Genomic DNA, 14,763 nt, shown 5'->3' on the forward strand with positions numbered 1-14,763 from the left:
CACTTTCTACATTAAGTTTTGTAATATTTACATTTGTGCCACCCCGATGTACGCTGTACTGTTTGAAACTATAAAAATTAAACGGAATCCGAGTAAATTTTACAGTTTACTTAAATAACAATCTTGAGAATTCGGACAATAAATGAAGGTATTAAATTATAAGAATTGCAACATTTCGCTAATTTATTTCAGCTTCATCAGGCAAACTAAAAATCAAAAAATAATTTTTCTGCCCTCCGGCCGGAAAGTGGCAACTTTCTGGCCGCTGCGCTAAACAAAGTTGCCACATTCCGGCTACGTCGAGCAGAAAAATAGTATTCGCTCTGAGTGAAGCCATGGTAGGGGAAATGAAATCGACTGAAGCGTTCGCAGTGGTTACTTTCGGAGTTACGGGAGGCTATTATTCCTAAAATTGTAAGTAAGTACACGTGGAAGTATTTATTTTGTTTTAATTTTAATAAATTAAAAAAAAATGAGACACCAGAGTTGTTGTGTCTTAAAAAATACCAGCAGAAATATTTACTGCAATCTTTTTTATTTTTTATCATTATACGTACTTGTTGTTGATTCGTTTAACTAAAAAACAAAACTGCAATTATTACACTGATAAAAGGATTTATTAACTATTAATAATTTAATTTATTTGAAGACAATTATTTAATTTATTAAACTTTAATAAATATTTTTTAACATTCAATAAATATTTATTTGGTAGGAAAGTACATTTATTAATAGTTAATAACTATTTATTAATAGTTAACGAATATTTATTAACAGTTAATAAATATTTTGTTGAGTGAATTTGTTTTGCTTGTAATATCATATGATATGAAGATTTCTTATAAACAAAAATCATTTTTATAAATTATTTGTATTAATTATATTACATTATAATAACGTTTATTGTAAAATACCGAATTCTATCATAGCTCATAATTATCTTTTGTATTTATAAATATTAAAAAGGTTAATTTATTTAGTGAATTGAATTATTATCATGTATTCCAGCTATAGGATTATAAAAAGTGTCAAAAGAAAATGCTATTTTTGCTTTTGATTTTAAATAAATATTTGCTAACAGTTAAAAAATATTCATTAACAAACAAATCCTTCTATCGGTGTATAAAATTGTCACATATTTTTTATAACTTTTTTTGCCCTCCGGGCGGAAAGTGGCAACTTTCGTCCCGCTGCGCTAAACAAAGTTGCCGCTTTCCGCCTTCGTCGAGCAAAAAAATAGTATACACTCCACGGGAAGTAAATAAGAAAGCCTCAGATCACATGTTTGTCAACCTCGGCTTCGCCTCGGCCGACAATTACATGTGATCCGAGACATTTCTTACTTTACTTCCCTAGGTGTGTAATATACTATTTTTTTTACAATTATTTATAAAATTTATTTATTTTTATGTTTCTTGCTATTGACATACGTATAAAAACATACTCTGACAGCCTCCCGTAGTTCATATTTTGACTGGCGCTGCAGTCACACTCATAGCGATATTCGCCTTGGCCAGTAAATAAGAAAGCCTCAGATCACATGTTTGTCCACCTCGGCTTCGCCTCGGCCAACAATTACATGTGATCTGAGACTTTTCTTATTTTACTGGCCTAGGTATGTAATATACTATTTAGTTAGATGATGCTAACCATGAGAGTAACTATTGTTATTTTCATTTATTTTTTGTTTTATATTTCAAATATTTGTATTAACTAAAAATTATTTTTAGTTAATAAATTAGTTTAAAATTATTTTCAGATAATAAACATTTGTAAACAGTTAACAAATATTTATTAAGTACAATTTATTGACTGTTAATAAATATTTGTTAATGGTTAATGAATATTTGTTAACTGTTAACAAATATTTATTTAAAATAAAAACCAAAAATAGCAATTTTCTTTTGACACTTTTTATAACCCTACAGCTGGAATACATGATAATAATTAAATTCACTAAATAAATTAACGTTTTTAATATTTAAAAATATAAAAGATAATTATGATCTGTGAACGAATTTGGTATTTTACAATAAACGTTATTATAATGTGATATAATTAATGCAAATAATTTATTAAGATGATTTTTGTTTATAAGCAATCTTCATATCATATGACAAACAAATTAAACAAAATATTTATTAACTGTTAATAAATATTTGTTAACTATTAATAAATACTTATTAACTATTAATAAATATACTTTCCTCCCAAATAAATATTTATTGAATGTTAAAAAATATTTATTAAAATTTAATAATTGTCTTCAAATAAATTTAATTATTAATAGTTAATAAATCCTTCTATCAGTATATGGACGAGAACTTGAATATTAATTTTACAGTTTACTTTTTTCCGTGTACTATACGAGCTGTAAAAACCGTTGCTTTTATTTTTTTTTCTAAATTTCTGTAACACTCATGTTTTATGCAAAAAAAATGTAAGATTATCAATTTTAACTAAAAAAGAAAAATAATAAAATTACTTTTAAAAGGTTGTAGTTAATAAACACTTCCAACAAACGCTCATATAGCAAAAGTACTTCTAAAGTAGATTTCATCTTCTGCAAAATAAATCTGGGAACTATGAAAAAATACAGAATAAAGCGAAATGAAAATCTTCTTAGAAAAAAAAAAAAAAAAAAAAAAAAAAAAAACAGCTCTTATATTAAATCTATTAAGAAGCTTTGAACCTAATCCAGGGCTTCTGAAAATCAAAATTAAGAGCTTAAATATTGAGAAATTTTTTGTTTGAAGCTAGCGAGAGCAACGCTAAAAAAACTACCATCTTATAAAACACCCAAGTATCTGGTTAAACACTACATATATAGTATGAAAATGTGTGGGTTAATATTTACATTATCGGAAGCATAAACTTGTATGATAACAAACATGTTTTTTTTCGATTACCTTGTAATAGAATATAACATAAGATAATGCAAGCTAGTATTAAATTTTTATAAGAAAATTTTGGTATGTCTCTTATTATTCTTTTTGTGTGGTAAATTATTGTACGGGTATGTACAAAAAATAAAAAAAGTTTAATATTCAGAGGAAAAATATACGGGCTTATATACATGTACGGATATACTTTATGGGTTACCTAAGAATGTATAATTAATTTCTGTGTATAAATAGGTCATATCTTGGAGAGTACTTAATTAAATATCAATAAAGGGGAGAAATTTAATATTGGAAGGTAATAGTGAAGAAAAATAATAAAAATAACTTTTACTTTATGAAACGGGATCTATAATTTATGTACAAATAATCCATTAAGAAAACGAATTTAAATTTTTTCGATAGCAAGTTCCTTAACTCAAATTCAATCACTTTACTTGATTTCTGGGTAATTCTCCCTCGGAAAATAAATAATTACAAATTTAATCGGAGGTATTTTATATTTAACGGGAAATTATTTTATTGTAAGTTAGTTCGGAGGAAAATATTTTTAATGGGGTGTGCAATCAATGATTTTTCTTCTTTATTTGTGGCGATGTACCTTCATTGTTTCTGCAGTAGGATAAACAGCGACATCTGCGACACGGGGTAAGAGAGTTTACATTATTTGATGTTGGTATGAAGGACTCGATCGATAAGAGAGGAAAGTATACTTTTCTTCTATAGAACTATTTTTGTTTATCCTACAAAGGTATTAAAGTGTTCGATAAATTTTAAGTCAAGTTCTTGTTGTCCAACTGTTGGCTGCAATTTGGGTTGTTATTTAATCTATATTGACACTAAGTAATTTCAACTGCAAGAAATGACCTTGTATCTCGTAAACTATTGACATTTTTAAAGATATAAGCTCATCCTGATGTTATACTCATCAAGACCTTTCATTTAAGTACCCACATCAATTTTTCATATATTTACATAAATTATATATATGTATATATGAAAAATATATCAAAAATGCATGTGGGTACACAAATAAAAGCTCTTGATGAGTGTAATATAGGAATGAGCTTATATATTTAAAATATATATTACATAATTAAGAAATGACCTTGTATTTTGTGAACTATTGACATTTTTAAAGATATAAGCTCATACTGGCATTACACTCATTGAGACCTTTTATTTGAGTACCCACATCGATTTTTTATATATTTTATATATTTATGTATATTACAAATATGTATATATTACAAATATATCAAAAATGCATGTAGGTACTCAAATGAAAGCTCTTGATAAGTGTAACATCAGGATGAGCTTATATCTTTAAAAATATCAATAATTAAAAAATGACCTTGTATTTTGTAAACTATTGACATTTTTAAAGATATCAGCTCATCCCGATGTCACACTCATCGAGAGCTTTCATTTGAGTACCCACATCAATTTTTCATATATTTACATAAATTATATATATGTATATATGAAAAATATATCAAAAATGCATGTGGGTACTCAAATGAAAGCTCTTGATGAGTGTAACATCAGGATGAGCTTATATCTTTAAAAATATCAATAATTAAAAAATGACCTTGTATTTTGTGAACTATTGACATTTTTAAAAATATAAGCTCACTCCGATATTACACTCATCAAGACCTTTCATTTAAGTACCCACATCAATTTTTCATATATTTTATATATTTATATATATTATATTTATGTATATATGAAAAATATATAAACAATGCATGTGGGTACTCAAATGAAAGCTCTTGATGAGTGTATCATCGGGATGAGCTTGTATCTTTAAAAACGTCAATATTTAACAAAGTACAGTGCAATTTAATAAAAGTCATTGTTTAATAAAGCAAAATTTTATTTATTTATAGCCACATATTGACTATATAGTGACCTATAGGTTGCTAGTTTTAAATAGTTTCGAATTATATTAATTCGGAAGTTATATTAAAGTATAAATATAAATAACAATGACACAATAATATAAATTTACAAAAAGATATACGTTTATTTCAAAAGCTTTTTACAACTTATAAAACATTAAATGCGTGCGTATTTTATTTACAATAATTAATTAAATCATTAACAATAAATCAAGAATATATTAATTTATATCTGAGGATATCTCCGTTTTTTAATAATCTACTTTTACCATATTTTAAAAACAATTCCAACTTTATACATAAAGAAGATATTAATTTGTATGTTTTTAATCATGAAACTGATCCATCGAAATAGAATAAATTTACACTTTTAAATAAGTCTCATGATTAGATAAGATGCACGCGATACAAATTTTCACTGAATTTCACGATAATAAAATTAACAATAATTATTTTTTTCTTATTAATAAAATTACACGATTATTTTTATAATTATATAATTGTAGAATATACATTCATGCATCCAAAGAGTGTCACTTTTTTTTTTTTTTTTTTTTCATTACTTTCGATAGTTTAATAATAAATCGGTGGTTCCTTAAAAATAACTTTTCGTTTTTATTTATTATATAATGAAAAACACTCTTTGGAATTTATCATTTAATTACGGACATTGCAGCGTTGTCCCGATAGCCTCATCGATTAATTACCCGCTAATTGATTCTACTTAAATATAATTCAAAAATTTTCGGCAAAAAAAAATGTTTTTTTTTTTTTTTTTTTAATAAAATAAAATAAATTTTCTTTTTTTTTCACATCCATACAAGTTAAAAAATAATTATGATAAAATTCTTACGATACTTTTATACTGATTACAATTAATCAATTGAATTTAATAATATATATATAGTCATTAATAATATTGAATTGTTTTGTTAAACTCTTTTTATTTAACTTAAAAACGACGAGGCGAATTAATCTAAATGATAAAAGAGCCAGTCACTTATTTTATAAAATAGTGACAAAAGAATACTGTGTGTACTTTCGTAATCATATGGACAAATGATGATATGGCGAAACCACTCAAACAAGGCGAAAAAAAACTAACTGTTAATCATTAATAATATCTTTTTTCAGCATTCAAATTTCAATATAATTTTACGCTTAAATATATTAATTGTAAGTATTAAATAATTATTAATTATTTTATCGCTGTATTGTTATGAATATTAACAATTTTTACATTGTGTCGCCATGTCTGTATGTGATAAGTAACACGTTTTTGCTTTAAGACTTCTGCACCTTAACTCGATGATGAGGAAGATGATGAAGACATCGGACCCTTGGGTTTTATCATCATTGTTGCTTTCTTTAGTGTGTAGTCCCAACCTCTCCAACGGAACCAAACAATACCTGTAACAATGACCAACACTTTTTAATAAGTACTAGCAATCTTGCAGTTACTGACTGTCGTGACTTGTGAACTAAAAATAAATGAAATTCTGCTTTATTAAATTATGAACTTTGTTAAATTGCACTGTACTTTCTTAAATATTGACATTTTTAAAGATATAAGCTCATTTCGATGTTACACTCATCGAGAGCTTTCATTTGAGTACCCACAAGCATTTTTGATATATTTTTCATATATACATATATATATAATATATATAAATATATAAAATATATGAAAAATTGATGTGGGTACTCAAATGAAAGGTCTCGATGAGTGTAATGTCAGTATGAGCTTATATCTTTAAAAATGTCAATAGTTCACGAAATACAAGGTCATTTCTTAATTATGTAATATATATTTTAAAGATATAAGCTCATTTCGATGGTACATTCATCAAGAGCTTTCATTTGAGTACCAACATGCATTTTTGATATATTTTTCATATATACATATATATAATATATATAAATATATAAAATATATGAAAAATTGATGTGGGTAATCAAATGAAAGGTCTTGATGAGTGTAACATCGGGATGAGCTTATATTTTTAAAAATTTCAATATTTCACAAGATACAAGGTCTTTTTTTAATTATGTTAAATTGCACTGTACTTTCTTAACTATTAATGTTTTTGAAGATATAAGCTCATCCCGATGTTACACTCATCAAGAGCTTTCATTTGAGTACCCACATGCATTTTTTATATATTTTTCATATATACATATATATGAATATATATACATATAAATATATGAAAAATTGATGTGGGTACTCAAATGAAAGGTCTTGATGAGTGTAACATCGGAATGAGCTTATATCTTCAAAAAAGTCAATAGTTAACGAGATACAGGATCATTTCTTAATTATGTATCTAGAAATAGAGCATTTTCGAATGCAGCCTAAATACTTATCATAATAAATTAATACTTTTTATGTTGATTTAAGAGAAAAATTGTATTACTCACACATAAAAGTGTTAAATTAACAATAAAAAAAATGTTTACAGTTCATAAGGTTGTTTCAACATGAATTATAAAATTGTAAATAGTAATAAATGAATTTAAAAAAGTAGAATTAATCAGTAGAGCGCTTAGTGATTCAACTACTAAATTTATTCATTAAGAAAAAATATGATTTAAAACTCGTTCAGTTGAAATTTTTTCAACGATCTCTGATCTCACGATCTAGCAATAATATCTATCAATAATAAATAATGGTAATAGCAAAGATATTTTTATTTACCTTGTCTTGCTGTAAGATCTTGCGGATCGTTCAAATAAAGTCCGTTTAATCCTCTGCCGCACGACTTCCACCACCAGCCGCCTTTGAGCATCGAAGCGCAATTCAATGATGATCTATCATTATCTCTGTAAATCCATAAATATTAAATAAACTTGGATTCAGTGATTAATTCATTCAGTACAAGACTATTGAAATGATGTTACACCATTTTAATCCTCTTGTTTACTCAAAGTTTACAATAAAATTTAGTGTCACAATTGTGACAAGTTTACAATAAAATTTAGTGTCACAACCGAAATTTCATACTTATTTATTCGAGTCTCACAAATTATGACAAAAGAATAGACTTATTATTTGTTTATTTATTATTAATATTTTTTCTCTTTATAAGTATGATAGTAATTGTTTACAGTTTTTACTCACCGATTGTATGTAGAGAATGGACTATTGTTAGAGCCGTACCATGGATCATTTAATGAGTCACCTGCGTTACCTTCATAGCCATCAATCTCTAATTTGTAGTATTCGCTTTCTGAATAAATTTTGAAGTGCGAATATTGGGCATATCTGGAAAAGCCAAAAGTTTTTTGATTAAAAGTTTTTTCTCGACAAAATTTATTCATTAATTTGAAAACATTGAAAGTTTTTCATTAGATAAATGTTGAAAATTTCGTTAGTCTTTTAAGACTTGTGCTAAATTTATAATAAATTATAAATTATTTACAAATAAATAAAATTTTGCTTTGTTAAATAATGACTTTTGTTAAATTGCTCTGTACTTTTTTAAATATTGACGTTTTTAAAGATATATTTTTAGACATATATACATTAGAGTGGCGCAAAAAAACCGACTATTTTTTTTTTTCGAGTCTCGAGTGAAAAAATGTTAGTTTTTGATGTTTTAAGAGCCCTCACCAAAGGACAGCTTAAAAAAAAATTTTTAAGAGGTCACTCCAAATTTTTTAAAATTTCAAAAATCGTCAAAAATCGAATTTTTTTTTTTTTAATTTTTTTTCTCATTACGGTATAATTTTATAGACCAAAAAAAAAATAAGTTTCTGAAAGTTTCAGTTAAAAATTTAAATTTTGAAAGGTCGCTCATAATTTTTTTTTTTTTCTTTAATTAGTCATATCGCCGACTTTAAGCGTTAGGAGTGGTACGTTGGGTTCTTTTTGGTTTGAAAAAATCTTAACCTACGCGGCAAGGTCAAATCTCAACCAAGCTGGTTTCTAAGACCAGCTTGGGATTCGAACCCACGCCAGGCAGTTGATTAAATAAAATTATTAAATTAAAAAAAAAATTATATTTTCTATGTTGTGCTTGATTTTTAGTTCATCTCGTGATGTATTTTTATCGATTATTGTACTAAATAAAAAAAAAAAAAATGCATGGAATTTTAATTTGAATAGTAAAAGGTCGCTCGAAAAAATCTAAACTAATGCACTAATAAATTGAAAAAAAATATGAGCGACCTTTCAAAATTCAAATTTTGAACTGAAATTTTCAGAAACTTATTTTTTTTTAGTCTATAAAATTATACCTTAACGAGAAAAAAAATTAAAAAAAAAAAAAATTCGATTTTTGACGATTTTTTAAATTTAAAAAAATTTGGAGCGACATCTTAAAAATTTTTTTCAAGCTGTCCTTTGGAGAGAGCTCTTAAAACATCAAAAACTAACATTTTTTCACTCGAAAATTAAAAAAAAAAAATAGTCGGTTTTTTTGCGCCACCCTAATATACATATATCTAATATATATAAATATATGAAAAATTGATATGGGTACTCAAATGAAAGGTCTCAATGAGTGTAATATCAGGGTGAGCTTATATCTTTAAAAATGTCAATAGTTCACAAGATACAAGGTCATTTCCTAATTATTGATATTTTTATAGATATAAGCTCATCTTGATGTTACACTCATCAAGAGCTTTAATTTGAGTACCCACATGCATTTTTGATATATTTTTCATATATAATATATATAAATATATAAAATATATGAAAAATGTATGTGGGTACTCAAATGAAAGGTCTTGATGTGTGTAACATCGGAATGAGCTTATATCTTTAAAAATGTCAATAGCTCACAAGATACCAGGTTATTTCTTAATTATGTATCTAGAATAGACCATTTTTGAATGCAGTCTAAATATTTATCATAATAAATTGACTATCGGTGAGAATCTGATAAATCTGAAGTACCTACTTTTAAAAATATTTAAACACACAAGATCGTGTACAACTTCAGCGAGCGAATTATTGATTACGACACAAAAATGAATAAATAAATAAATAATGAAAATATTGAATAAGATGTCAATAATAGGTGGTGAAAAAAAAGAACCAGTCAGGATTTTATCTATTAAATAACGACAAATTGATAAATGTCTATTTAAACATGAAAAATATATATATTATTGGTCGGTAGTATTTAATTATGGTTTCGGTATAGTTGAAAGACAGAAGCCGCGTAATTGGCACCGCGGCATAAGAATGTGCCTGTACATATATATTGTAAGAAGGTATACTGAAGAAATGACCGAGTGAAGGAAGACAAGGCCTGCCAATCGATCTTGTCAAGTGAGTTTGAGTTGGTCTTTGGTCTACCGTACACTGTCCACCCTAAAGAGGGGAAAGTAAAAAGTAAAGTATAATAATCACAGGTGACTTTCGTTCCTCGTGGCGTTATTTTCATGCACGGCGAATCGATCTGCCGATCCACCTTCTTCTCCAAGTTCCCAGGTCCGATTCAAACTTTTTAAATCGACCACCGTGATGCATATAGATTTTTATATTATACCCGTACGGAGATACTCACCAATGTATATATACATATATATGTCGGCTAAAAGTCAAAACTTTCGTTTTCGCGTGTCCATTTAACGTTTGCATGCTCATTAGTCGTTTATCAAAGGATTCAATCTTCCGATTTTTAGTTTTATTTATGCGATAGATTGTTATCTAGTTTTTTTTATCAAAAGCAGAGATCTTTCGTGGATTGATGACCAATAAATTTGAAAAAAGACAATGTTTTATCTACACAGAAAAAAAAGTTCACTTGAGCCAAGAAAATATTTTTCTTCCTAATTATTTTCTTGAGCGAAAAAAAAATTTTTTTTTGACACAAGAAATTTCACTTATTCCAAAATTAATTTTCTTGTTTTAAGAAATACGTATCTTGATCCAAGAAAATTTATTTAAGTCAAGAAAATCTTGTTGTTTTGAGAAAATTCAGCCTCGAAGCTCCAAAAAATTTAGTTCTTGATAGAAGTTAATTTTCTTGTCTTGAGAAAATTTCTCTTTTGCTCCAAAAAATTAAATATAAAGATAGAAGTAAATTTTCATTAATATTTTTATTGACTAACATGTCAAATGGGAGGATCAAATAATTTTTCATCATTTTTTTTCATTCAATATGTATAATTTCACGCTAAAGTAATATAAAATGGGTATCAAATATTCTCGAGAAAAATTTTCTCAAGGTGAGAAATAGTATTTTTTTTACCTAGGGCAGGAAAATAAGAAATGTCTCAGATTACATGTAATTGTTGACCGAGGCGAAGCCGAGGTCGACAAACATGTGATCTGAGGCTTTCTTATTTCCTGCCCGTGGTGAGAAAATTTTTTTTCTCATCTCCGGGCGGAAAGCGTCAATTTTCCTCCCGCTGCGCTAAACGAAAATGCCGCTTTCCGCCTCCGTCGAGGAGAAAAATAGTATACACACCACGGGCAGTAGATAAGAAAGCCTCAGATCACATGTTTATTGACCTCGGCTTCGCCTCGGACAACAATTACATGTGATCTGAGACATTTCTTATTTTACTGCCCTAGATGTGTAATATACTATTCTCAGCTGAAGTAGGTGGCGCTGCTTCCCTAAAGTATGTAAAAATCTCGATCATAAAAATTTATTGTATCAAGTATTTATGATAATTTTAATTAAGAAAACATGAACTTCCACCAAGAATAGAATTTAAAGAAAAATTTTTACTTCGGACAACACAACTTCGGTCTTCCTTCAGGCACCCGACAAATTTTCTTGAGCCAAGAATTTTGTTCTTCACACTGATAGAAGGATTTGTTTATATAAATATTTCTTAGTATTTAAAAAGATTTATTAATATTTAATAAATGAATATCAGATTTATTAATACAAACAAATCATTTTAAATACTAAGAAATATTTGTATAATACTAAAAAGTGATCTCTAATAAATGATTTGTTAACTATTAACAAATATTTTTTGGTAAAAATAAATCCTTCTATCAGTGCAGTCCAGAAATTTTCTTTCTGTGTATTTTTTTAAATATTTTCACCAAAGTTATTCTTACCCAGCATTTTGAGGTGTGCAAAATTAAAATTTATGTTTCTTTGAATTCTTAAGAAAGATTCTTTTTGAATAAGCCCTTCTGGCGTCTATGAGATGATGAATGTTTACAAATTACTGTATAAATAATATAAAATCAATTCCCATACATGCACGGAAACTATAATTCTCTTATTTCTCTCCATAAGTAACAATTTTCTCGCTGAGTATCAATAAAATAACTGAAAATCCAATTTGAAATTAAACTTAATAGTCCATCTAAATAATAAAAATATTTATAAATTCCTCGAGGGTCTTATGGTTATTCAGTCTATGGGAGAATTATGAACTTTCAGGGCATTTTTATTTCACACGTAACCTAAGATATCATTACTAATTTATCGGGTTTCTTTCTACAGTAAAAAAGTCTAAAACTTTCTTCAATATCCTCAAACACTAATTTGATAATTTTTTTTGACCAAAAAGTCTTATTTAGATAATTTTTATAAAGCCGGAGTTTTTATTATTCATTACTTCAATAAATTATAACAATTCTAAGTTAATCGGAGAAAAAAAAATTTTTACGCTCTTTTGGCATTAGTAACGCGATATATTGACAATTTCTATGAATTTATTGCTCCAATAAATATGAAGAGTAAATTGATAAAATAATAAAGAAAGTACAAACCTTTTATTGCCTTCAAAGTCTTCAAGTTCGACCCGCAATGAATAATCCTCATTATTGGTCAGCATATAAATATTCTCATTACCAAGCCAGAATTCGCGTGCAGGATCGCCGAATCCGTTTTTGTAATCCGCCCAGTCACGATTGAAGTTCTCTCGTGGATCCCCGAAGTCATCGCGTCGTTGAATAACCTAATGCAAAAATGAACAAAATAAATAACCCATATCGGCAATTTATAATTGTAACACTTAAAGGACCACCTGATCCCGTTTCTTTTTGTTGTTATCATTATTATTACTGTCTAAACCTTCCTTCAATTGAATTCGACCTTCGAATTAGTCATAAGTAGTTACCATACCGACTATAAAGGATTATAGTTGGTCTAGTGGTTTTACCATTCTATAAATGCAAAAACCCTTTCACTAGATCCGATTACTATTATAAATATCGCTGCAGTCTTCAATAACTGGCACAATGACGTTATATTATTTTAACACATTCAATACTAATGTAAGACATCTTACAACTGAGCAGTATAAATAATTCTGTTTAGTATGAGTGAATATTATTACGACTACGGCTTCTCTTAAATTATTCATAGAGAGTATGAGAATGGATGAAGGCGTAATTTAGACTTTTTTTTTTCATGGAAAATAATTACCGTGGAATTTATCTGTTCGATTCATAATAAATTTACACTACTTATTGGTTATTACTGCGACGATTACTGTAATTATCTTAAGTTAATATTATAACCTCTATTAGGACGGATAATGATGACTTCTTAGTCCAAATATTAATTATGTTATGTTGTTACTGTTGCTATTAAGGCGCTTCCTTTGTTTATATGGTAATTTTTTTTTTACACCAACCAGTCATTTATCTGACTACTCTGTTCTCGATAATTATTAAACCGTATAATGATTTATTGTATTATTGAGCAATAATGTATACATAAATGCTTTAAGATTATGATTTTCTATGAAAATATTTCTGTGGAATTTTCATTGATTAAAAAAATTATATCGAAATTAAAGTAGGGAAATTTTTCGATTATTTTATTATTTAACCAAAAATTTATCGTAAAAATAATTGATTAAAAAATATGAGTATGTTCTACTTAAAAATAAATAATGGATGTTAGAATTTATATTGAAGAAAATTATTATTAAATAATTTTAAATAATAAAATTTATAAATTAAATTTTAAAGCCAAGGTCAAATTGTTAAATAATTATAGTAATAAAAGAAAAGAATACTTACAGTCCAACCCCCATCAGCAATTTCTTGTTCGCAATAAACTTTTAAGAACCAATATGTCGTTCCGCGTATTTGCAAATAGTAAACGCCGCTTTCTCTCATTCCAGCGTTGAGTAAATCGACACACGAGTACCCCTGAAATAATTAAAATAAATGTCAATAATTATAATTTAATTACTCTATGCTATAAATCATAAGTGACATTTAATGATAAAACAACCTGTATTGATTAGTGGAGTTATTAATAGTTTTGCAATTTATTTAATAACTAAATAAATATCGGTAATTAAAATAACTAAAAAAAACTTTGTTTCTAATACTTTCGATCTCGAATTTATAGAATCTTTATAAATTTATGCCTCATTGAGCAATCTAAGTATAAAGTATAAAATCGAAAATTTACAGAAATAATACAAACTTAACACAAAAATAATTCAATAAATGTGATGAAATATTTTATTTTTAATTATCTCGTTGGAAAAGTCTTGACTTGAAGTCTTGACTCTAGATACATAATTAAGAAATGACCTTGTATCTTGTCAACTACTGACATTTTTAAAGATATAAGCTCATCCCAACATTACACTCATCAAAACCTTTCATTTGAGTACCCACATCAATTTTTCATATATTTATATATATTATATAGATGTATATATGAAAAATATATCAAAAATGCATGTGGGTACTCAAATGAAAGATCTTGATGAGTGTAACATCGGGATGAGCTTATATCTTTAAAAATGTCATTAATTGACAAAATAGCAAAGCCAGTTCTTAATTATTGACATTTTTAAAGATATAAGCTCATCCCGATGTTACTCTCATCAAGAGCTTTCATTTGAGTACCCACATCAATTTTTCATATATTTTATATATTTATATATATTATATATATGTATATATGAAAAATCTATAAAAAATGCATGTGGGTTCTCAAATGAAAGCTCTTGATGAGTGTAACATCGGGATGAGCTTACATCTTCAAAAATATCAAAAATTATGA

General features: G+C 27.0%; 1 protein-coding gene and 1 long non-coding RNA gene across 2 annotated transcripts in view; both read right to left on the reverse strand.

The window, feature by feature from the left end:
- Nucleotides 1–315: 315 nt before the first annotated feature.
- Nucleotides 316–597, reverse strand: LOC123258455. The gene is made up of 2 exons (XR_006508076.1): nucleotides 558–597; nucleotides 316–406 (listed from the first exon to the last, which is right to left on the reverse strand). It is a non-coding gene; the product is annotated as an uncharacterized LOC123258455 (long non-coding RNA).
- A 5,490-nt stretch (nucleotides 598–6,087) lies between these two features.
- Nucleotides 6,088–14,763, reverse strand: part of LOC123258450 — a 94,593-nt gene continuing 85,917 nt past the window's right edge. Inside the window, exons 6-10 of the mRNA XM_044718449.1 lie at nucleotides 13,761–13,892; nucleotides 12,501–12,688; nucleotides 7,926–8,069; nucleotides 7,503–7,627; nucleotides 6,088–6,214 (exon numbers count right to left, since the gene is read on the reverse strand). Coding sequence (XP_044574384.1) covers nucleotides 6,105–6,214; nucleotides 7,503–7,627; nucleotides 7,926–8,069; nucleotides 12,501–12,688; nucleotides 13,761–13,892 — 699 coding nt within the window. The 3' untranslated portion in view covers nucleotides 6,088–6,104. The remainder of the gene's footprint in view (nucleotides 6,215–7,502; nucleotides 7,628–7,925; nucleotides 8,070–12,500; nucleotides 12,689–13,760; nucleotides 13,893–14,763) is intronic.

Source organism: Cotesia glomerata, linkage group LG2, assembly GCF_020080835.1.
Source record: "Cotesia glomerata isolate CgM1 linkage group LG2, MPM_Cglom_v2.3, whole genome shotgun sequence".
Classification (NCBI taxonomy): Eukaryota; Metazoa; Arthropoda; class Insecta; order Hymenoptera; family Braconidae; genus Cotesia; species Cotesia glomerata.